The sequence below is a fragment of the Pithys albifrons genome, chromosome Z (assembly GCF_047495875.1).
Source record: "Pithys albifrons albifrons isolate INPA30051 chromosome Z, PitAlb_v1, whole genome shotgun sequence".
NCBI classification, from domain to species: Eukaryota; Metazoa; Chordata; class Aves; order Passeriformes; family Thamnophilidae; genus Pithys; species Pithys albifrons.
The window spans coordinates 75,815,728-75,840,640 of NC_092497.1; the positions used below are offsets into that span (position 1 = coordinate 75,815,728).

The following is a 24,913-nucleotide window of genomic DNA, read 5'->3' on the forward strand; positions in this document are numbered from 1 at the left end:
AGTGTCTGAGTTGGCACCATGCTCTGAGCTTCTGTAGGTGCTCTGCAGTAGTTCTTCACAAAATAAGTCAATGTTCAATAACAACACTGTGCTCATAGATGTGTTTGATTGAATGAAGCACATTTATGAGCACCGTGTTACTGTAAAACACTAATTTAGAACAAACCCAAGATCTTTTAAATCCAGGGGGTTATTTGTTATGATAACCTGGAAATAGTTCTTTTAGTTTTGACATAATGCAGCTCTGATTTCTTCATTCAAGATAGCAATATGCCAGAAATTTTAGGAGGAAAAATACTTGCCTGAATAATTTTTAACTAGGTTCTATGACATGGCTGTGCTTTGCAATTGTCACATCTTAAAAGCAAAGTTAGATCTAGCTCTTGATGGCCAACTATCAACTGTACACGGATGCCCATGCAGAGTTTGATGTACAGAGCATGTGAGAGGCAGGGAGAGACATTTGGGGAGGGGCTGTGCTCTGGGGTTAGGGGAATCTGGGTCATGTCTTTATGGGGAACTTAACAGTAGCTGGTCCAGGCTCACTTTCTGTTGTCTTCCTCATAATCCTGTCTGGTGTAAGTGCCACTGCTTTGGTTGTGAAAGTCAGATCCCTCACATACAGCCACACTTGGCACCTCCAGAGGTGCCATCACGGAATGTGGATTAAGTGTAGCACAATGCTTGTATGTGATACCACTCCTCAAACAACATGGCAAATCTAGTTTCATATCCAGTGTGTTCTTGGTTATCTCCCCCAACCCGCTTTATAGACCATGTTTTCTGACTTCTTTGTTAATAACTTGGTTACTATCTGTGAATTATTTTAAGAACAAACTTTTAAAGGCAGAAGTTGTAGTGTGGGAGTACAACTAACTGAAAGCTAATAAGAAGTAAGCAGGAAATGCTGTCTGGCTTTGAGGTAAAGAATGAAATTCCCTTATTTGGAGGCAGGGAGGATTGCAATGTCATTGTTTCGAGAATTTTTTTGGGGGGTTGGGATTTTTTGAGAAGATCTTGTGCTGTTGTGGTAGCTACTTACTAATTCAGAACAGAACCATCTGGTCAGTCTAAGGAACCAAGCCTGATAAGAAGAGCCAGACATCTTGTTAATTTTTGTTAAATGAATTTGGAGCCTAGTTAAGACTGCAGATAGCACAAACACTGCATTCACAACATCTGTTTTCTGAGCACCTGGTATCAGGATACAGTAGTGGTGTTCAAACTGCACTAAATTGTGAAGCACATAGCTTTGCTGCGAGTTGAGTTATAGTGTACATAAAACATCTTCTACCAACAATAAGGTTGGCAATTATTGAGCAAAAAATGTCATGTTATTTAAATCTTCTTTATTGTCCTGGATAGAAACGCAGAGCGTATTTAAAACTGTGTGTACTCTTTGAATTAGAATGACTTTTTAAAATGTTGCAATGACCTCTCATTCAAAGTAAAACTATTTGCATTGTAGCAAATGTAGCACTGAAAGCTGCAGCACTAAGATTTTCAGTAGGAGAGGTCAGTGGCAGGGTGTATCTTCTCTTTCCTGTCTGCTAGTTGCATTGAGACTGGAGCCTGAAAGTAATTCTCCTATCATATTATTCTTCATGTCTTTTCGTGTACTTTGTTTTTCTCTGTGCCAACCCCGTCGGCCCTCCCAGGCTTGTGCCATTAGGAGCGAAAATACTGTACAACTGGTTTGTATTGAGTAGCTGACCGTGGATTGACTCTACTTTGAAAATGTCGTATTCTGCCTCCGGTGAACAGAATTTTTATTGTGTGACATGAGCTTCATGTATTGGGAGAATAGGAAGGGAGTTTCTAGTGCAAAATATGCTTAAGAGCAAATAAAAGGCATTTTCAAGGAAGAGAACTACCATCAGATGCATGAGTACATCAAAGCCAACTGGGTGAAGCACTTATGCAGACAGAATAAATGAGTAAATGTGATATAAGTGAATCAGATTTTGTTACTGGTGAGAAAAATGAAACCTTAGTAATCTAAGTATCCATCTGTTTTCTCCTCCATATTTTAAAAAAGTTGCCAGTTACCTGCACAGAGGAGGCTTGCAGATGTACAGGACATTAGTGAGGTTGTACCTGGGGGTTGGAAAGCTGAGTGAGGGTCCCTGACTGGGGGCCTGCCTCCTGGGAGGCAGGCTGGTCTGCAGGCAGCACGTTGGTGCCTGGTGGCTGCACACACCTACCCACTTGCACCCTTGGCCAAGAAGCTGCTCCAGATCTTCCCAGTTTACCTGTTCATCTGCTTATCTTCCCCTGCTGTCACACAGCCCAATCCTTAAACAATGCAAATTCTTCTATGTTGCAGAAAACTTTGAAACTGATCATGAAATAGGCACAGTCAAGAAAATTGGTATCTTAAGGGCAGACAAGAGACCACCTGCCAAATCCAGATATATTCTTAAAAGCATCTTTAGTTTGAGAAAGTGTACTTTTTACAGTTAATTTCAGAGGAATGTGATTTTGGTGGTTTAAGAAATAGAGGAGTTTTTTGGTTTTGTTATAAAAACCAAAACTTAGAATGTACAGGACCAGTTATTTATGTTGTGAAGCATTTCAAACACATATTGTTAGAAGGCTCTTGGATGAGATTGGACAGTTTGTGACATAATATAATCTGCAATTTATTAATGAAAGTTCTTTAAATTGTTGACAGACTGAATTTACATCCATAAAATCATGTCCTATCTGTGTTATGCCTATTTTTTAAGGGGATGTTTGTAACTACATGTTATATTGGTATTTTCTGTCTATTGTATTACAATACAATTTTGAAGCAGCTGTTGTTAATATCACTAGAAGTTCTTGTGGGGTTCAAATAGTGTCATCCTGTGGTTACTTGGTGTCAGAATAGGCTTTTCACATTGCCTGCTTACTACTTCACGATGAGACACAGATTAAGAACTGAGACATGTAAGTTTTCTAATTAGTAGATGAACATTGCTTATGGTTTTGTCAGTGGCGTTCAGTTTGGGAAATTGAAATGAACCAGTGTAACATTTACAGGTGTGAACAATCTAGCTTAAAGCTTGTTGGAAAAATAGCTTGTAGCCTTGACACACCTTTATTCTAGCCTTTTCTGCTCCTTGGGTACATAAAAATGTAAGTAAGCCATAACCACTGCATTTCCTGTGAAAGCCAAACCATTTGAGATTTACAGTGGTTTTACTTTGGCTGTAAAACTCCAGGGGAGTTCTACTTCACTAATGAGATATGACCCCCAGGACATTTTCCAAATAGGCATTTTTACCAGGCCGTGAACTTTTTGTGGATACACAGGGAACACAATTCAGTGTTCCTTGGCAAGACAGACAGGTCTTTTCTGAGGAGACAATTTAGCTTCTTTTGGGTTCAGATTTCAGAACAGCAGTAACTGTTCCCCTGAGAATACATACTTTGTTAAAAGTTTCTGGTACATTTTGAAACTTGCTTTTTTGTACAGCCCTTTGTTTCTTAACTAGGTCAATAATTCTGGTATCTTCATTGAAATTGCATTTAGGTGTTGGCAATTTGTGCACCATGTATTTTTGTTTTAAACTGACTGTATGTACTTAGCTATTTTTCTACATATGTAGAAAAGACAGCATAGTGGCTTTTGGTTTTAAAATTGCACATCTCTATCTTATTTAAATTTTAATAACTTATAATTAAACTCTCTTTGTTAAAGTTCTTGTCCAGTGTATAAAATTACATGGGTTGCAGGTGCATTAAGAGGCGTCATGGTTATAATGTTAAGTAAAAACGTTTTATTAGTGATTAAATGATGATCAAATTAATCAGTGGTTGAATGCAAATTGCATGGTAATCAATTAAGCAGTAATTGAATGGGAACTAAGCAGTGATTTAATGCAATTTTCAAGAAGGGTAAGAAAGAAGACCATAGTAACTACAGGAATGTCAGTCTCATTTCAGTACCTGGTATGAGAGTTACTGGAAAACACCTGAAGGACAACAGAGTTGTCAGTCACAGACAGCATGAGTTCATGAGGGAGAAGATCTGTTAGGACAGACCTGATTTCCTTTTACAACAAAGTAACCCACCCAGCTGACCAAGAGAAGCCAATTGATGTAATCTTTTTTGACACTGTCTTACAGAATCCTTCTGGACAAAATGTCCAGGCCACAGCTGACACACCACCATGTGGTGGGTGAGCAACTGGCTCACAGGTTGAGCACGGAGAGTAATAGTGAATGGGAGAAAATCAGACTTGGGACCCTGTCACAAGTGGGGTTTCTCACAGATCCATCTTAAGCCCAGTGCACTTTGAGATTTTTATAAGGAATCTGGATGTAGGTATTGAGTCAGTTACATTATATTAAATAATTTTACCAATTTACTAAATTTTACTGATTTACTAAATCAGGAGGACCTGTGGACTCCCTTGAGGGGGGAGAGGAGGCCTTACAGAGATACCTGGATAGACTAGAGGGCTGGGCAATCACAAATGGTATGTAGTTTAACAAGAGCAAGTGCCTGATTTTGCATCTGAGGTGAGGTAATGCTACTTGAATGTACAAACTGGGAGATGAGTCTGAAAAGCAGAGCCACTCAGAATGCTGGAAGGAGATTGGGGTTTGGGTTGATGTCAAGTTGAACATTCTTTAGCAGTGTGCCTTGGGGTGCATTAGGGACAGCACTGCCAGCAAGGGGAGGAAGGTGATTGTGTCCTGCTCTGCACTGCAGTGGTGCAGCCTCCAGTTGTGTAATGTATGCCCTTTTGAGCCCCATCATTTAAGAAGGATATATAGTTATTAGAAAGGAAAGGGTGACCAAGACAGTAGACGGTCTTGAGGGCAATACTTTGGAAGAGTGTCTGAAGTCACTTGGTTTGTTCAGCTTGGAGAAGGGAAGGGTGAGGGGTTGGTTACACCATCACAGTCATCTCAGGCTGGTACTGCTAGGTCCTGGTAAGACATGGCCTAGATTCCTTAGTCCCTGTGAAGAGGTTTGCACAGCAGAGGCTTGCACAGCAGGGCTGACATCAGTCAGACCTCCTTGTCTGTGAAGCCTGAATGAAAGCCCTCTTCAGTCAGAACATGTGCATCCGTTGTGGGCTTGCCAAACAACAAACTTGATCCGCACTTCCCAACAGAATATTGGTAAGCAAATATCTATCACAAAATGAAAGTCAGTAAGGATTTTCAAGATTCTGTTTGCAGTTACATTTTTTTCATACTCTCATTGTGGAGATAAACATTTTATCAGTGTAAGCAGCAAGAGCTTTCTGTAGTCAAGTGTCAAATTCAGCTGAATATTGAGAACTATTTGCAGTGACTCTCAGATTAGGAAAGGGAGAAGCAAAGAGCAGTATTTCCTCTTAATTAATGTGCAGCATCTGAATCAATCTACAATTTGAAGGTAGTCCCCAAATAGGATATTTTGGGAATTACAGTATTTCCTGTATGATAAACAAACCTGTATTGGTACTGGTGTTACTGCTACTAATGAGCTATGCCTATGTGTGCATGTGTAATGGCTTGGTGGAAGCAATTGCAGAGAGAAAAAAATCTTAGGAATTTCTTCATTTTTCTCGCCTCTCTGAATTTCATTCTGTTATGAAAAATTAGTGTTCCTCTCAGCAAAAAAATAAAAGGTGCTGTTGACTTGAAAAATGTAATTTCATACTGACTGCAACTGTTTAAGATACAAAATTTTTACCAGCTGACCCTGGTTCTCTTTAATACAGCCTGGTTGTCTGAGGTTTGTAGAGGTAAAAGCTTGTTAGCTTTCTGTTTGTTTTCATACTTCCTGGATATAGCACAAAGACCTTAGCCATTGGAAAGAAATTCTTTACTAATACTGCAGTTATTAATTACAGACTCTGTGTGTGGCTTCGTATGGATGCGTGCATGCACATGCAGTCATGGTATTTGGTAGGTTTCTTGTGTGTAGAAATGGCTGAGAGGTGTTACCTGTGCTGTGGAAGTCTAGAAGCTCTCTTGTACTTCCTAGTAGTTGTATTTCATTTCATTGTTTTCTTTGCTATTGTTCAAGTGTTAGAGAATTAGGACAGTCTTCTATGTGTTACGGTGTCTTTAACTTATGGTACATGAACCAAATTTCTTTGTTGCCATGGCTACGTCTAGATTTTGTTTTTTCCTTAAGTGACTGAAGAAATGTCTCGAGGCAGGGGAAGAAGATAATTTCTTGCTGTATGCTGCTAGACAAGGGTGAAACCTGATCCTCCTGTCCAGGTGTCACTTTGTGCTGCATGTTACACAGTACTGTGCCGCCAGATCTCTGGCTATTGATGCACAGCTAAGAGAAAGCCAGGCAATTTATCAGACTGTTATTTTTTTTTCCACATGTTCTGATTTGAAAGCACACATAATGCTATGGTAAGCATTCTTACATGTATGCAGATTTCTGACTAGAGCATTCTTTTTGAGACTTGCTTTATCATTCTATGTACTGGCTCAGCTCCCTATGGTTGTTTTTAGAGTGAAGTCTAAACAGACCCAGTTATCACTTGCCACCCCTCACCAGTTCTAAAATTTCTGTACTTTCTGGCTCTGCAATATGCCCCAGTAACATCCTACTTCTCCTGCCTACCTTATTGCTTGTATTTCTGCATCATTTTCTGTCTGAAGCTGGACTTCTGTAAAAGAAATCAAATGTTTAATATACTGCTTTGGAGTGTCTAAGAGGGAAAACCTGATGCCACTGCAGACCAGTTGTAGGCTAATTCAGACTTGTGTGGTTCTTGTGTGTGTGATCTTCAAATGAGCAACCAGTGAGGGCAGCAGAAGTTGAAGCCAACAGATGTCACCTCTATTAAGCTCCAGAGAGGTCATTTAATGTGAGTTTTGAAAGTATAGGACACTGGACAGTAACAGTAGACTGTATTGCTTCCTGGGAACTGCCATACTCGAGAAAATGGGCTATAGGTCTCTGCTACAACTTCTGTGAGTACGCACTCCATAAGTCCTAAATTCCAGTTTTACTCTGGAATGATCCAAAGTATCTTTGAAAATGTGATTTGTCTTAACTTCTAAGTTTCTTTAAACAGTCTCCTGTGTGCCCACATGCGGGTGCACACACAGAGTTCAAGTCATCTAAAGCAGCTAATAGTAGACAAAAGGATGAGAGAATAAATATAAATATAAATAAATGGTAGGGCCTTAAATGCTAGCAGATTAAAAGTATACAGTCGTGTTGCACTTTGAATAAAAAGCTGTTGCTGTTCTTGTTCCTTGCAAGCTTTGGAACTGAAAGCTAAAGCAGAGACACGCTGCTTCAGCTGATGCACTCTTCCCGTTTGAAACATCGCATTGTCGGGTGCCAGGGATGGCTTGAACAGTGGTGTTTCATCTGGCTTTTCAAACAGGCGTATGTGATCCTAGATAGTGTCACTGGGTGACTGAGTGAGCTTAGCGTTCCAAAATGTGATGCTGCTTCTGCTTACTGTAATTGGTTTCATAATTGTTTTGTACTTGAGTGGGAGGTGAAAAAGTGATGTCCAGGTATTAGATAAATTACTTGTTAGTAGAACAGCCTCATTATGTGTTAAGGCCTGACATGCCTCAATGACCTCAGACTTAAGGAGAAGTTAACAAAGCTTGGGGAGTAGACAAAAACAAAGCAGAATTCACAGACCACAAGGACTTTGGCAGAACTCTCAAGATAAGGAAGAAACTAACAAAGCCAGCTCAGCAGCTGTGCTGAAATCAGCTCCAACTGGAGCTGCAAAATAGAACAAGGAAACAGAAATACCTTATCTTGGTGTGTAAATTGTCACTGCACCCCGGGCTGCAAACCTGCACTGGGGGTAACAGAAGTGAAAGCAGTACTTTGCTGAAGTGCGCTGAAATGTCTTTAGATACAATGTCAGATTTGTGTTGCAATCCTCTTTTACAATAGCTAGTTAAAATCTGCTGTTGTGTTGTGCCATAGTGATTGATTTTTTTGACAGGTGAAACTTTGCCTCTGTGTACTCCTTGGAGTTTTAATGGCCTTTTCTCCAGTTGTTCAGACTTATTCCTCTATCCTGAACCTTCTGTGAAAATTGCTTTGATATACTTGTTTCCTATGGAAAAAAAGGATATTATATATGCTGCAAATAATACTTTTTATCTATTGTCACATTAAAAACAAGTAAGAGTCTCTGTCTTGTTGGTCTGTTGTGTCCTTTGCAATGAGCATCAGCTATTCTGTTCTTTTTAATGCGGTTCTGTTTTTAATACTATGATCTCTCTGCATGCAAATGCTGTAGATTGCCCATCATTACTTTAGAAGTAATAACTGAGGGTTCTTCACAGAGGTCGGGAGGTTTGTTTTGGAGGAGGGTGTTTTTCGTTCTTTATGGAAATGGTACCTTGATGACAGCTCGCCTTGAACCATTACTTTGCCCTGTTTAACACTCTACCTCATATTACCTGCTAGAATTGACAAAGAGACCAGCTGAGAAAAACACTTGTGTTACCTTCAGTAGGGCTTGCCACTTAGGAAGAACATGTTATTGACTATCTCAATGCCTGAATTTCCACAGACACAGTTACCATGTGCCTTTATGAGAGGCTTTAAGAGGCTTCTACCTCTTATCGTTAAATAAAGCACTTGACTGCATCTAATTTTAGGGGTTTTTTTTCTGGTGGTTTATTTCATTGTCCTCTTTATCATAGGTTACAGTTACTTGAGGAATTGTGGAAGAAGAACAGAAGGGAACAAACTATGTTTACATTAACTCAATTTATCTACTCATGTGTAGGGACATACTAACTACAAGAGGAATTTTACACAGGACTATGTTTCTACACAGTTACACACAACTCTAAAACTTACACCATCCAGACTGTCTAACATCCCACGGCTATAGCTAAATATTAAGTAATGTATATTTCATAAAATTGGTGGATTCAAGCAGTTTCTATATAACTTATTTTAACTTTATAAAAAGACTCTTTAGATGTATTCTTCCACAGAACTTCTGCAGGCTTCTTCTATTGCTTCTGCACCCGCTCAAGGTCTATGGACAAATTCCATTCTTATCTTAGAAGCTGACACCTGCAAATTTGCTTTTGGTTCACTAGCCTGAAAATTTATGTGTTCCAACCATTAACCAATTAAAATTTGACTAACAGGATTTATTTTTTTGATGTAAGTGGGAAGTCATTATGAAATCAGATTTTTGAAACTGTAGGAGTCAATTCTCAAGGGCTTCTCACTTGTTCTTACCTGACTGTTTTTGAAGGTAGGGCAAAATACACCTAGACTATGTCTTAGGTAGGACAGAACATACTTATGTAGTTTTTGTCTTGCTTTCCTGTTATATAGTAAATAATGTTGAACAATTAGTTTTCTGTTAAGTCTTCCTATAGTTTCATAGTGCAGAACTACTAGATGTTCAGTGCTGTGGTTTCAAGAGAAGTAGGTTCCTGTGTGCATGTGTGTGAGGGGAATAGTATGAGCTATGTATTAGCTGTCTCAGAAAGGAGCATTGAACTCATGTATATAAAGAGTAATTATTAATTGAAGACAGGAAGAAGCTTTGAAATGTCAGTGTTGTAGAAAAGTTTACCTGCCTTGTTCAGTCAGTCACTGACACTGTATTGCCTGATAGACTTGGTTTGGTCCTGAAAAACTACACTTTTGTGTTTTGAATTAGGCATGGGAAATTCTATTGCGACTAGTGCTGTACTATCTGTTTCATTTTTTGGTTCTGTGTACCAAATAGTAAGGACCTTTCAAGAGCTGGGCCCCTTAGCTGAAATAATTAAACTGAATGGTTGCAGAGTAAAACTTGGGCAATTGCAGGTGGGAGTTAAAAAAAAAATTTAAAAAATTGTTTAAAGGTTTTCTGCTGTAAGCTCCCCACTGACATTCAGAAACGTGTATACTGTCACACTTGGTAAACTGTTCTTTCCTTGACAGAATGATGTGCTTTCCTGTCTTCACCTTCTTTATAGCTCCCTCTCATGCCATCAGTGACCTGATAGGAAAAGCCTAATATTTCTCCTTACACACCTGCTGTGGTTTCTTTCCTGTATCTTTTTTTACACTCCCATCTGTTATCCCAGGTGGGTACATTTGTTGCAGGGAAACTTGTGATGGCTTCCTACAAACTGGAAACGCAAAAGCTGGAGGTGTTCTGGTTCCAGTGAATGTGATTGTTCCTAAATCTAGACTCTATTCTATTAATGACAAAAACAATTTTAAAAAATCTATGCATGCATCTCCTCTAACTAATCCATAATATTACTTTTATGCTATTTCTTCATTTTCTTCAGTCTTTCAAACTTTTAACTCAGAAGCAATGTACTGTTGTAGTAGTAGTCATTTATGGCTATTAATTTGTGTTGAGCTTGATTTGAAGTACAACCTATTTCTAAGCTGCTTAAGGAAACATACTAAGGAAAACCATTTCAGTATAAATAGGGGCAAAAAGTAAGAACTGACTCCAAATGGCCAATAATCCCAAAATAAAACCCTATTATAAAATTGTATAAATAGATTTAGTCATACTATGCAAAACTGTATCATAAAGACATGAATAAAATAACCTTTTCACAAGGTCAGGACCTGTGTGTTCAGAGTTTGAAAATGTACAAGAAAGTCTAACAGAAATTTTGAAGAAGATTCTTAGTCTTGAAACTAAACCCTAAAGCACTTGGGTGTGGGTTGCAGCACAATCAATATGGGAAAATTATGAGGATATGAAGAAGGGATTTCAGCCTTATTCAGCCTGAGTCAGTGGTGAATGTTGTCTGTCTTTTGTCTGACAAGAGTTCCTTCCTGCTCAGGTTTCTCAGGATGTCAAAGTGCAAAAGAGAATTGGTGCATTAATTTGAATGCCAAAGTCCCCCAAAGTGCCTGTTCTGGTAGCAGTGAAGGGAGGAAGAATGTTTCTCTAAGTGCAGTGCCCTGTTGATAGTTTCTGATACAAAATTCATGCACAAAGGCAACTTTCCCCATAGGCTGTGTTTGTTTAAAGCATCTTGCTTCTTGTAGATTGTTTTATTTTAAAAAATAAGGCTGGCAAGAGAATAAATACTTCTCACTTCCTTCAGGAGGCAGAGAGCGAGCATCCTGCAGTTGCTTGAGCTGTAAGTGTATGAAAGTGTGCACCAGTGCAACCTCTCTCTGTTGATTTGGACACACCTTAATCCTCTTTCCCCTCTTTTCTGGCTGTCACTTGACTTTTATATAGTCATCATCAGGAGGAAATGTTGTGGCTACAATAGAGATTTAAAGAACTGATTATTTTATACTTAAAGCTTGCAGGATTTAAACAAATTACAGTTTTTCAAAACCTTTAAGGCAAAATAAGCAGACCAAAACAACCACGTATTTTACAGAATGAATCTCCCATATTAAGAATTATTGTAAATTTCATTCTTGAGACTAAAACACTAGTAGTAGGCCTGTTAGGAGTTTTTGCATACATGTGCATGTTATGGTACCTCATGTTGTGTCATGACATACCATGACACAGCATGTTTAATTATGATTTTTGTTCACTGTTTGGTTGTTGGTTGCTTTTTCATTTGTTTGTTTGGTTTTTTTTCCTTTTCCCCTCATTCTCTTTAAATAGTAGTCTGAGTTTTGGAGCAAATCTAGTTAAGTTCAGATACTTATATCTGTTGTCACTTTTTTCTCTCTTCCTGTGGCTTTATTTGCTTCAAGCATTTGTCAAAAGAGTGTTGTTACCACACTTCCTGTTTGAAGCCACAGTGAACAGTATGCAGTCAGAGGATATAGATGGTTCACCCTTAAAAGGAACTATACAGATGTTTTTTAAAAACAGCAGCAGTTCTTAGGCTGTAGAATTAATAAGTAGCTTTATTCTAATTGACCCTCCATAGCGTATTACTATTTGGATCTGCTAAGGTAAATACTGTCTAACCTGCTTTTTATCAGCAAACATAAAGAGCTTGGAGGGAAAATTGATTTCTTTGTTTACCTTTTCTTCTCTCCTGCTCTGTATATTTCCCACAGAGAAGTACATCTGCTTTAGTAAGAAAAATGGGTGATAGTGAACCGAATGTGCTCTGCTCCCATTATTCATTAATGCTGTGTTTGCACTTACTGCCTGTATGACTGGTATTTAACAATATGGAGTAGTTTTGGGTTTTGCAGCAGACCAGCCACTGTGCAGTAATGAAAAGTACCTTATTGGTTTTCATTTTAAATATTAAACAATGTATTTTTTTAATATCTTAATTACTTCATTCCAATTTGGATTTTCTATAAGTGGTATAAAATTGAAGTCATAAATAAGGTATAAAAGCCTTTAAAATGTGACAGAGTTGTTCAGCATCATAGTCCTGTGTGGTCTTGCTGTGTGAGTCACACTCCCTAAAATAAATTGCATTCAGGTTTCAGAAAGTTTACCTGGGAAAAGCACATAAGTGTTTCACCACTCATCACTTGATAAACTTAGCAGTTCAGACATAGTAAGTGCCCTGTCTTTTCCACATGAGCTCTACAGTGTACTGCAACTCTGAGCACCATAAACTGCATCAAAAGCAAAGGGCGGCAGAGCTGTTGTCATGAACTGTATTCGTCACCCTCTGTTGTTCTATTCATCTGGCAAGTCTATGCAGACAAATGAAGCAACACTTTCAAACAGTGCCATAGTAGGGTGGTGGACACTGGCACAGGTTGGATGGGGACCTGAGTAACTTGGTCTGGTGGAAGGTGTTCCTTCCCATGACAGACAGGCTTGAACAAAACTATCTTTAAGGTCCCTTCCAACCCAGACCATTCTGTAGTTCTGTGATTCAAATCTTAATCCTGACAAAGCAGAGAACTAGCTGTGAAAAACTGCATGTATTTTGGGACCTCATAAATTGCAGCTAAGTTTGAGGTGCAGTTCAGGCTTTGGAGGAAAACTTTTCCCATGACATTGCTAGTGTGCTGATACTGCGTAATTACCTGAGTAGTCAGTAGGTAGGTCGGTCAGTATGGTGCTTTTTTCTTTCTTTCTTTCTTTAGAACCAGTAATTTGGAAGAGAACATCAGAATTTTCCTGTTTCAACTTGTTCTTTAAACAAGCAAGTAGCAGTGTAAGACAAGTTTCTAGTGTGTTGTCATTGACATCACAGCAGTGATAAGTGTTGTTCAGTTTGCTTTTTCTTTCCATTTTGTTGCAGCAGATTTATACCTGATATTTTGTATTAATTTTGCCACTGTAAAAATCATATTTAACAGACTGGGGTGGAGTATGAAATTCTGTAGCTCTAACAAACACTGTAAAGCATCTGTTTGCCTTTTAAGAGGTGCTCTTTTATTAAAAGCCAACAGTTTGAAGAAGTGGTGTTAGTGATTGCAGAGCCATGAAACTAAAGGCGAATTTAGCACTGTAAATGCTTTAGAAGATAAAATATATTTTTAAGAATGAATGTGTTATCAGAGACTGTTATTCACAATCTCTATGTTGGCTTTGTTATTCAGCAGCTTTTGATTTTATGTGGGGAGTCAGTTTGGAAGAGAACTCTGTATAGAAGGTCACAAGTCCTGCATGCTGAGGGTGGCTGGGTGCAGAAAGACTTCTGCGCCCTTGAGCATTCCTTAACCAGGAAGATCTTTCCAGGCTCACAGGAGTATGCACAAGCGCTTCATGTTTGTTCCCAGGGCTTCATCTCAGCACAGTGCTTAAAGCTGCAGTGAGCTAGGGGAACGTGCCAGCTATCAGTGAGCAAGCCTAGAGATGAGTTGACAAGAGGAATTTCCCTGCCCTTACCATGTACATCTTCTGTACCGGAATGTAACAACCGGATGAAAGTTAACCCTTGATGAGAACCAGAATTTAATATGTGAAATCTGGACTTCTTCAAAAAGAGATTGTAAGGAAGCAATAATACAAGTGTCAGAATTTCAGGAGTCACAAATCAGAATACTGGGGCACTTGCACAGCAAGAGAAGCTCACTGCACTGTATCCATTTATGACTTGATCAACTTATGATATATTAGACTTCAAAATGCTGACTTTGAGTATGTGATTTCTCAGTTTCTCATAATCTGAGCAGATAGCAATGGGGGAACATTGCTGTATTTCAGAACAACTTGGAGCCGATCTTCTCAGAAGTACACCAGCCACATGTTAAGGAGTCATAAGCTGTGCAGTTACTGGACTGGAATTGTCAAATGTTACATGCTTAACAGGAGTTAACGATATTTTAGTTCTGATTTTGTTACATAATGAAGTTTAGAAAGGAAATTTATGTAGTATGCAAGTGTCAAGACTGCACTATTTGCTTGTTAAGGTTTTCTTTGTTAGTCGAGCTCTCCCCCCCCCTCTCTCCCCCCCCCCTCTCTCCCCCCCCCACTCTCCCCCCCCCCTCTCCCCCCCCCTCTCCCCCCCCCTCCCCCCCCTCTCTCCCCCCCCTCACACCCCCCCACTCCCCCCCTCTCTCCCCCCCCTCCTCCCCCCCCTCACTCCCCCCCCCTCTCACCCCCCCTCACTCCCCCCCTCTCACCCCCCCCTCTCTCCCCCCCACTCACCCCCTCACTCTCCCCCCCTCACTCACCCCCCCTCTCTCTCCCCCCCTCTCACCCCCCCACTCTCTCCCCCCCACTCTCCCCCCCCCCTCACCCCCCCCCCTCTCCCCCCCCCTCTCACCCCCCCACTCTCTCCCCCCCCTCTCTCACCCCCCCCTCTCTCCCCCCCCTCTCCCCCCTCTCTCTCCCCCCCTCTCTCTCCCCCCCCTCTCTCTCCCCCCCCTCTCTCTCCCCCCCCTCTCTCTCCCCCCCCTCTCTCTCCCCCCCCCTCTCTCCCCCCCCTCTCTCTCCCCCCCCCTCTCTCCCCCCCTCTCTCTCCCCCCCCTCTCTCACCCCCCCCTCTCTCTCCCCCCCTCTCTCTCCCCCCCCCTCTCTCTCCCCCCCTCTCTCCCCCCCCCTCTCTCCCCCCCTCTCTCTTCCCCCCCCTCTCCCCCCCCTCTCTCTCCCCCCCCTCTCCCCCCCTCTCTCCCCCCCCTCTCTCTCCCCCCTCTCTCTCCCCCCCCCTCCCCCCCCCTCTCCCCCCCCCTCCCCCCCTCCCCCCCTCCCCCCCCCTCTCCCCCCCCTCTCCCCCCCTCTCCCCCCCTCTCCCCCCCTCTCTCCCCCCTCTCTCCCCCCTCCCCTCTCCCCCCTCTCTCCCCCCTCCCCTCTCCCCCCTCTCTCCCCCCTCTCTCCCCCCTCCCCTCTCCCCCCTCCCCTCTCCCCCCTCCCCTCTCCCCCCTCCCCTCTCCCCCCTCCCCTCTCCCCCCCTCTCCCCCCCCTCTCCCCCCCTCTCCCCCCCTCTCCCCCCCCTCCCCCCCCCTCCCCCCCCTCTCCCCCCCCTCTCCCCCCCCCTCCCCCCCCTCTCCCCCCCCCTCTCCCCCCCCTCTCTCCCCCCCCTCCCCCCCTCTCTCCCCCCCTCTCTCCCCCCTCTCTCCCCCCCTCTCTCCCCCCCTCTCTCCCCCCCTCTCCCCCCCTCTCCCCCCCTCTCTCCCCCCTCTCCCCCCCTCTCCCCCCCTCTCTCCCCCCTCCCCTCTCCCCCCTCTCTCCCCCCTCCCCTCTCCCCCCTCTCTCCCCCCTCCCCTCTCCCCCCTCCCCTCTCCCCCCTCCCCTCTCCCCCCTCCCCTCTCCCCCCTCTCCTCTCCCCCCCTCTCCTCTCCCCCCCTCTCCTCTCCCCCCCTCTCCTCTCCCCCCCTCTCTCCCCCCCTCTCTCCCCCCTCTCTCCCCCATCCCTCTCCCCCCTCTCCCCCCCTCTCTCCCCCCTCTCTCCCCCCCCTCCCCCCTTCCCCCCTTCCCCCCTCTCCTCGCCCCGCCTCTCTCTCTCTCTCTCTCTCTGCCTCTCTCTCTCTCTCCGCCTCTCTCTCTCTCCCCGCCTCTCTCTCTCTCTCCCCGCCTCTCTCTCTCTCTCCCCGCCTCTCTCTCTCTCTCCCCGCCTCTCTCTCTCTCTCCCCGCCTCTCTCTCTCTCTCCCCCGCCTCTCTCTCTCTCTCTCCCCGCCTCTCTCTCTCTCTCTCCCCGCCTCTCTCTCTCTCTCTCCCCGCCTCTCTCTCTCTCTCTCCCCGCCTCTCTCTCTCTCTCTCCCGCCTCTCTCTCTCTCTCTCCCCGCCTCTCTCTCTCTCTCTCCCCGCCTCTCTCTCTCTCTCTCCCCGCCTCTCTCTCTCTCTCTCTCTCCCCGCCTCTCTCTCTCTCTCTCCCCGCCTCCCCCCTCCCCCCCTCCCCCCTTTGCCCCCCTCTCCCCCCATCTCCCCCCCTCCCCCCTTTGCCCCCCTCTCCCCCCCTCTCCCCCCCTCCCCCCCTCCCCCCATCTCCCTCTCTCTCCCCCCTCCCCTCTCCCCCCCCTCCTCTCTCCCCCCTCCCCCCCCCCCCCCCTTTCTCCCTCTGTGTATACAGATATATATATGTATATATATGTTTAGTTTTATGCATCCCATGGAGTTTCCAAACCACTTCATACTGTGAGGAAATGCATTGAAATAATGATGCATGCAAACATTTCTGTGAGTGAAGATGCAGTCATATATAGAATTAAGGAGGATGCATGTAAAAACTTCTGAGCACTTATTATCTTGCTATCTCATAAAGTAAAGTTTATGATAAATGCTAAGATAAGTGAAATCTCTGAGAAATTTTTATTACTTTCCTACTGAAAGAAACCTGAATGGAGATTTATCAATAAACATTAATGTAGCAAAGGAATGATTGGAATCTGGAGCCTTACTTGTTCCACTTGAGGAACTTCTGAGATTTAAGGAAACAGTTTCAAACTCTACAATATCCTATTTTGAAGTCAGTTGTACATGAGGCATAGGGCAGAAAAGAGTGTAAGGAGAACAGATTGTGTTGACCAAGTCCAGCCATTTTGCAAACTTTCCATATACAGAAATTTATTTGTTTCCTCAACATTTAGGAAAGCATACCTTTGACTGACAATTTTGTGACAAGGTTGAGGGTAAATAGAGTTAAACCTCACACTGCAAATGGATAACTTTTCCATTGAGAAATACGATGTCAATAAGCACAATTCCCTAAGAAGTTTAAAGGGGTGTATGGGCGAATATCACTTTTAAAATGACAGTTGAAAGTCAGAAATAAAACAAACCAAGCTGACTGCCAAAGATTGGACAACAGTTCATAATATTACTTCATCTAAGCAAAGTGGAAATGTAAGCCTCATAAGGATTTTATGGTATATACCGTTTTTGGTAGTCACCATAGAAATAAGCACATGATTTAGTCTGTGATTAAGGATATTACCAAGAAATCAGTGGTGTGGGTGGCTGTCTGGAAGCTTGATACTCTGTGTATTCTATCTTTTTAATGTAATGTACTTATGTTTTCAGGTTCACATTAACGCTAGGAACCAAAGAAGCATATGTAACGTTTCTGTGGTGCTGGGAACAACCTTCTGAAAGAAGACTCTGACATTAGTTTTTTGCCTTCAAGTTGTTTGTCCTGAGACTGACTTGTCTTTGGAGAAGAGCTCAACAGAAAAAAAGATATTCACATTGGAGCCATAATAAATAAACCTGTTTGAAGAACTTGCTACCTGCAAGCAGACTTAGGAGGTTGAGTCCTGCTTTTCATCTGTATTCCCACTGTAAACAATGAGTGAGTTTTGGTTGTGTTTCAACTGCTGTATTGCAGAACAGCCTCAGCCTGTAAGTATGATATTGGCGCTGCTTTGTTTTTATAAAATTACATACATTGTTCACATTTTCTGGTTTTCTTATGGCTTTTTAAATTAGTGCTGTTCAGCCAGGCTTGGTGAGAATTAATTAACATCCTGCTTTGTCGGGGACAAAAAATAGTCTGTTCTAAACTCCTGTTGTACAGATATTTTCCTGTCCTTAAGGTCAAATCTATCCAAAGTCCTTGAAACACCCTGTATTTGTTTGAATTGAAGAAAAGGGAATGGGAGGGGTGAAGAGGATGTAAACTATCATTCTGTAGTTAATAACTTTTTAGTGGAAATCTGTAAATGTCCTGACATCTGTATGGCTTAAGGCTTGCCTGCGGGTGTGGCTAGAGAATGATGATAAAAGGAAATGATTCCGTTAAAAAGTTCAAAGTGAAATCCAGTCCTCCACTGCCTTAATTTAATCAAAGGTTTCAGCTTTAGTCATTGTGTTAATTTTTAGAGTAAATAAAAGAGTGAAGGGATGCACTCGTATTGTAGCTCTTATGTAAAAAAATACATAGCAAACAGTTGGATAAAATAACATTTCAAAGTATATGTAAGGAAAACAAAAAATCTGGAAAGTGTGTAAACATTCTTGGGTTTCATGTATTTTAAGTAATTTTAAAGTATGTTTCTGAGTCCTGTGCTGTTGGGAGAAAGTCTACCTGAATGAAGGTGGAATTAGCACTGTGAGAAAAATGATTGTATAGTGTGGCCCCCGGATCAAGTTAAATAAATGTATATAAATGACAGTGATCTTACAAATACATGAAAAAAAGCTCAATTACTGCCAACAGAAATGCTGTTATTACAGTGACCAGGAGAATCCCAGAGCAAGTAGAGAAAACTCAATGTTAATATCCTCAAATGATAATATTTGGCATTAGAAAAGCCAAAGGATTTAAAAAAAAGTAAAAATCTCATATTAGGTGTTGTTGCAAAGCCTGAATCCCACACTGAACCTTGGATGGCATGCAAATATTAAAGTGTGACCATTAACATTTTGAACTACAGAGCAACCTTATCTCAATCTTAGTCAAGCAAAGAGCTGTGGGAGATGAACTCTGAGATACCAACGTGGGAAGCTGCAATCCTCTCCTGTTGCTTGAATACCATGCAATCCTTTAAAACTGCTAGCTGCATCCATATATAGCCAAAGTTATTTGCCTTGGTTTTTGAGCGTATATTTGAATAAGCTATGACAGTTTAAAATATTTCAGATAGAAAAATTGAATATTCTATTGGTTTTGAGAATGCTGAGGCTTAGTACTTACAAACTCAAGCTTTATGATACATTTAAGTTACTGCCCAAGAAATACACTTATGTTAATGTAGCATGTGGAGATCTGTGGGTTGTGACTCATGGAGCAGGTGGAGAATTTACTTCAAAAGTGGAGTAAAGGGAAGCAACCCATTTTTTTAATGTTTCTGCTGATACAGTAGTGTGCATTTGCTCGGTAGTTAAAACCATCCTTGTGTTTAAGATACTAATAGCACATTGCTGGGCACTGACCTAGTTTCTGAAATCTGCCTTTCAAATGTTGTAGGAGACTTACTTGTTATAAAGTGCCCAAAAGTTGTCAGGATGCATGTCAGAAAAAAAAAAAAAGATGTGTGCCCTTCTTAGCCGGCTTGACAAAAGGCACTTAATTGTTCTTTGCCCTGAGTTACTCATCTCATTTTGATGTGTTGTGTTATACAGCCGTTGTTCTGCCATACACTGTTGCACTAAGAGGGATGTTTAATCAGTGTGAGTACAGGAATGTTTTCCTTCTCTGACGTGTAGCAAAGCATGTACTGTAAGTGTGAGGCAAATTGATAAATGAGTCAAGTGGTAAGGAAGCAGTTTTTCCTGTCTCTGCAGGTGTTGTATGATCCCATGTTTGGGAGAACTACGTATTGGAAAACATGCTAGTTTTTAGCCCCAAAATACTGTTACTTATTGCCTTGTTTTATCACAAGCTAAGTGAAACATACAAACTTGCATAAAATTTACTTGTCATTCCGCTTCTGTGCACTCAGCCTGTTACTAGAGTCCAGTTTCTTGGAAGAAATGCCTAATTTGCCCAGTTTCATCCTTCTCATTTGCCTTCTTTCATTTTTAACTCCTTCATCTCAGTTTCTTCATGGCCTGCCTAATCCTGTCCTAGCCATTACTTTCACATTCAGCCATTACATGTTAAGTGTACTTCTGTGGAAGGACTAATACAATCTTTCAGCAAGACCGACAACCAACAGCCTCTCAAAATAGAGCTTAAAAGCAGGAAGTTAACTTAATTTGCTGCTTGTTCTAAACAATGTTCAAAGTGTTTCTTCTGTTTTTAAACTTACTCTTATTGTGGAATATCCTGAGTCGGAAGTGACCCACAAGGATCATCAAATCCAACTCTTACCCCTGCCCAGGACAGCCCCAAGAGTCACACCATGTGCCTCAGAACATTGTCCCAATGCTTCTTGAACTCTAGCAGGCTTGGTGCTGTGACCACCTCCCTGGGAAGCCTCTTCCAGGCCTCACCCTCTCGGTGAAAAACCTTTTCTTAATATCCAGCCCACACAACTGCTGGCACAACTTCATGCTATTCCCTCAGGTCTTCTCACTGGTCACCAGAGAAAAGAGGATCAGCACCTGAGAAAGGAGGAAAATATTGTCCACATCATCAGTTGCTGTCTATGGAGTTCCAGGGCCTCATGTCTGTTGTATAAGGGCATCTGGGAAGGTGAGGCAGGCTGGGAGGGGACTTGGCTGCCACCACAAACAGCAGCCTGCTTCCATTCTGCCCCATCTCCTAGATCCCCTCCTTCTGCCTGGTGGCATTTTCTGAAAAATGAACTTTTTTCTCATTTTTTGGCAGTTGCTGGGCTGGTATCTTAGACACCTTTAATGTCACAGATAGTGACATAAATGTTAAATCTCTTCACTGGAGGAGGGAATAAAACGAAACTTCTGGTAGATAAATGTTTCTGTGATATTTATAGCATCCAAGCTAAGGAATTTTTGCCTAAAATCCAGGATAGGAGAACTGTGTCTTCTTTTTCTGGCAAAAGTATAGTATACTATAGTATAGTAGCATACAGTACTAATCTTCAATTACAGCATCTCTATTCTTTTCAGCTAAGGTGCACTTAAAGTGAAAACTCTGTACCTGCATGTGCTGGTTTAAAGGTAAACTGGCAGGAGAAATGAACCCAACGCGAAAGAGATCATATTATTAATTATAATTTATTAATAATAATATAATTATTATAATAATATAATTATTATTATAAATATTGATTAATATTATTGATATTTAATAAAAATACTACAGTAAATGCAGTGATAGAAAGAGAATTTGGTTTTGACCCACAAAACCCAGAAGTATAACCCAGCAATCTGGGGCACAAACAGAATGGTGTTCGTTGCCCCTGTGCTGAGCACCACATGGTTCCTCTGGGTCCAAAGTAAAAGGAAGGGAATAAACCTGTTGGTTCAGATGAAGGTCACCGTCTGGTCGAGAGTGGTGGTCACAGTCCTGTTGAGGTTCTGGTCCTCCTCTGGTTCAGATGAGTGGACCCAGAGGTCTCCAAACCCCAAGATTATATACCCTCAGGTTCAGGTGGGAATGCCTAGTACCTCCCCCAGGGTGGGGAGTTCCACAATGGGTGATCTGACTCTGTGAGTCATGGGATATTTTTGGAACTGTTGATGGCCCATTATCAGACATGACCGCTCAGGCTGAGTGTGAAGGTGCCAATGACTCTCTGGAGGGGAGTTATCACAGCTGTTACCTCACAGGCTTTTTTGACACCCAGCTCACAGCCTGAGGGGGGTCAGGTGTGCCCTGGGCAGCTGCTGCAAATGGTCCATTGTTAACAGTTCATGAGCAATGACATGGAGGGTTTAGAATACACAGCCTTGGTCGCACCCACACAGTGATAAACTGGTCCTGGCTGCTGAGCTAGGACAATGCATGAGTCCTTTTAGACAATTTTACGCAGTAAGAACATACTACTTACCAAATCTCACTGCCATTACTTCTCGAATAGCATACCCCAGAGCAGAACAGTAACAATGTTGCAGTTATATACTAGTTCACTGTGAGGTTCCTTAATTAAAAGACAGTATTCAAATATTACTATCATCTTTTAGTGATATGTATCACAGCACAGCTTTTTGTTTTCTGTCCTTGCTTAAATGGATGCATCCTGCTACTGTGAAATAAAAACAATTGCGTTAGAAAGCAGTGTTCTAAGGTCTTTCTTAAAATGTTATTTTGTTGGCTAACTTTTTCGCTTGATGTATCCAATACTCTTGATCATGGAAGGTGCATGTTTGAATCTCTTAAGCTTCTCTGAAGTAGGTTGATAAAGAAAACAAGTATTCAAGAAACAAAACTAATTAGAGATGCAGTTGAAAAAATCATGTTGCTGATAGTGGCTTAGATCTTGCTTTTTAATAGCCTAAGGATTTTACCATGGTAGAATCCAAGCAAAAATCACGAGAAGGTATTCTTGTATGAACTTCTAAGGGTTTTTTGATTGATAATATATTTTAGCACAATAAATGCTTCAGACAACTAGTGCTTTAATATCTGTTTTCATGATAGCAAGGAGGTGTTTAAATTAATGTCTTAATATTTATGTTCAGGTTCTTTTGATTGTGCAAGTAGCCTGAATTCAATCTCTTACAATTCAACTTCTATTTTGAGACGAGTAGCAGTTTCTGTGATTGCATCAGGTTTCTTACACCTCCTACTGATACCCTTTATAGGTTCTATAAGCTGATTTTGCATTTCTAGTGCAAGATTATTCTTCCCATGTGTTCTCTCTATCATCTCATCCATTGCATACTTCAGTAAACTGCCAAATCCCCACTGCCAGATGCATTGCTTGATAAGAGAAGTTTAGAAAGCCTTTTATCTTACAGGCTTTCAGAGATGGCTGTGATTTCTTTCTTAGGCTGAGCTTGTTGCGTACACCAGGAGTCTGTTATTTTCCTATACTTCTTTTCCCTGTTCTGTCCATTTTTAACCTGTGAAGTTAATTTTTGATCGGAGAAGTCTTTACACATGATCTGGTGCACTCTGACCTGGTTTGGGCCAGAGCTTTTCAATTTGCTTGTAGTAAAATTACTGCTCTGCTATAAAAGAATAAACTGATTTCTTCCTTCTGGCTCCAGGCTTCCTCCTCTAGTTAATTAGTTGCTGGTTTGTTGCTTGTCTTTTGTTAAGATGATTTCCATTTTGTGTTTTGTCAAGGAGTTATTATGGTTTGTTGCATGCTATGCCATAAGTGTTTAAAGTGGTTTGGAAACAGAAGTTTCCTTAATGTCTCTTTTGATGTATGAAACAGAATTAAAAGATGGAGTGAGGAGGCCCATCTTAAAATAGAGGTTGAAAAAATGCTGCACGTACTGCTGTATTTATCAACTGAACTGAATGCTGACTGCTACAGAAGGCATAAATGATATTGACCCTCGTTACTTAAGGAAATCAACCACTGATGGATATTGTCAGCCCTAGCTTTCTTTCTGGAGAAGGAGTCATAGATTCAGCTAATAATACATCTAACACTGCAATTTGTACAAGTCTTAAAAACTGGAACACAGTGAAGATAGTGAAGAATTCAGTATGCCAAACAACTGCAGAATAAATCACCCTCAATAAGCATGCATAGCAAACAAGGTCTTTGCTACTGAAGAAATAGTGGTGCAGGCTCCCTGTTCAGTACCACAGTGCTGTGAAAATGCAACTCCAGGCTTAAAATGACTAAAACTCAAGCTCTCTTTTTCATTACATTTGATCAACCTACTGCATTGAATAAGCCTATGAAAGACTCATGGAAAAGGCAGCAGCTTTAGAGAGCCATCAGATTTCAGAGTTGTCCTATTGAGTTAAATATTGAGCTGCCAGTTCAGATGTTTCAAATTCCTTCTTTTTCCTATTCAGTGCTGTTGTTTAGAAGTAGCTTGAGGTAACACTTTATCAAAGGGAGCAACAGAGTTAAATAAGCAGCAAAATGCTTGGCTTCTGTTTCTAAAACTTGATCTGCTTGTGTGGATTTCAGCCTGATAGAGCTGGTTTAGGCTTTTCTATTACCTTTAAGTTAGCTCCCGCATGCCTTAAAAGTTTCATTGTGGTATTCAAGTATCTAGAAAAAAACCCCAAAAGGTAGCATTTTATGTTTATGTATAAATACCTGAATGAAAATTAACTGAATATTTAATGATGGCTGTGAAGTTTTTAGTTTTTTATTAGTTGTATTGATGCTGTGTACTTAATAATAGTTGATGACATGGAAAATAGCTCTTTGGGGAAGGCTGGAAACAAGTATTATGCCAACTTTCTGCTGATGAGAATATGTCTTGCTATTATCAACATACTTGAAGGAGGACGTAATATGCTTTTAATATCTGCAGGCTCTACAGAGCTCAGGCTTTCCACTTAAACATGGGGAGAAAGTAGATTGTGCTATTTGTTGATCTGGATACCAGTGTTAGAGCCCTTGAAGTGCTTGGTTCTCTTAAATCTCCAAATTTTTCTGTGAGAAGACAACTTCAAGAGCAAAACCCTGGTATGTGTCACAAAGAGCTGCCACAAGAACTAGTTGATACTGCCTAGCAAAAGTTGAGTTTCTTTCTTTTGTTTTTACAATCACTCTTGATGACTACGCTGAAGCATTTTTGAAATTACCAATTCCACTGTAGTTTTTGTAATTTTTTTTAATGGAAGATAAAGATACAAAGCCATGAAATTTTTGGAGTGTCTTAATGCGTGACAGTTCAGCTGGTTTTCCCCTGTTCTGCTGCTTTTTGTGTTGTAGCAGGGGAGATGGGCAAGCATGAAGATTTAGGGGCTTATTTTTAGGTTTATTTCTACTTGCTAACAGCTAGAAGCAGAGGTATTTTGGACATAGTCTGGGAGATGTGCACTTTCACTTACACTATATGGAAGCATGCTTTGTGTTAGTGAATAGAGATGTCAGTCACTGCCCTGAAGCTAAGTGTTCAGCCTTTTAGCTTTAACTGGTTTTGATTTGAAAGGGAGTCTTGAGACGAGAAGCTTCCTCCACTGCTATCTTACTGTATTTTTATCGTAACTTTTCTAGAATGGATCTCAAATATTCTGTTGGAAATAATTCTTATGACTAACATGCAAGTCACAAAATACAAATTTTTAAATGGCTGTTTTAAAAATCTCTGCCTGCACTTATATTTTCAGTTCCCAATGTGAACATTTCACAATGCTGAAAGTTTTCCTTTTACAGACTGTTCCTCAAATAGTTGGCTCTGCAGTTCCTGCCTTGACACTTACTTAGGCATG

General features: G+C 41.4%; 1 protein-coding gene across 2 annotated transcripts in view; it reads left to right on the forward strand.

Moving 5' to 3' along the window:
* Positions 1-24,913, forward strand: part of CDC42SE2 (CDC42 small effector 2) — an 85,964-nt gene that overhangs the window by 34,536 nt on the left and 26,515 nt on the right. For both annotated transcript variants that reach the window (XM_071580868.1, XM_071580869.1), the window contains exon 4: positions 17,275-17,592. In XM_071580868.1, coding sequence (XP_071436969.1) covers positions 17,539-17,592 — 54 coding nt within the window. In that variant the 5' untranslated portion in view covers positions 17,275-17,538. The remainder of the gene's footprint in view (positions 1-17,274; positions 17,593-24,913) is intronic.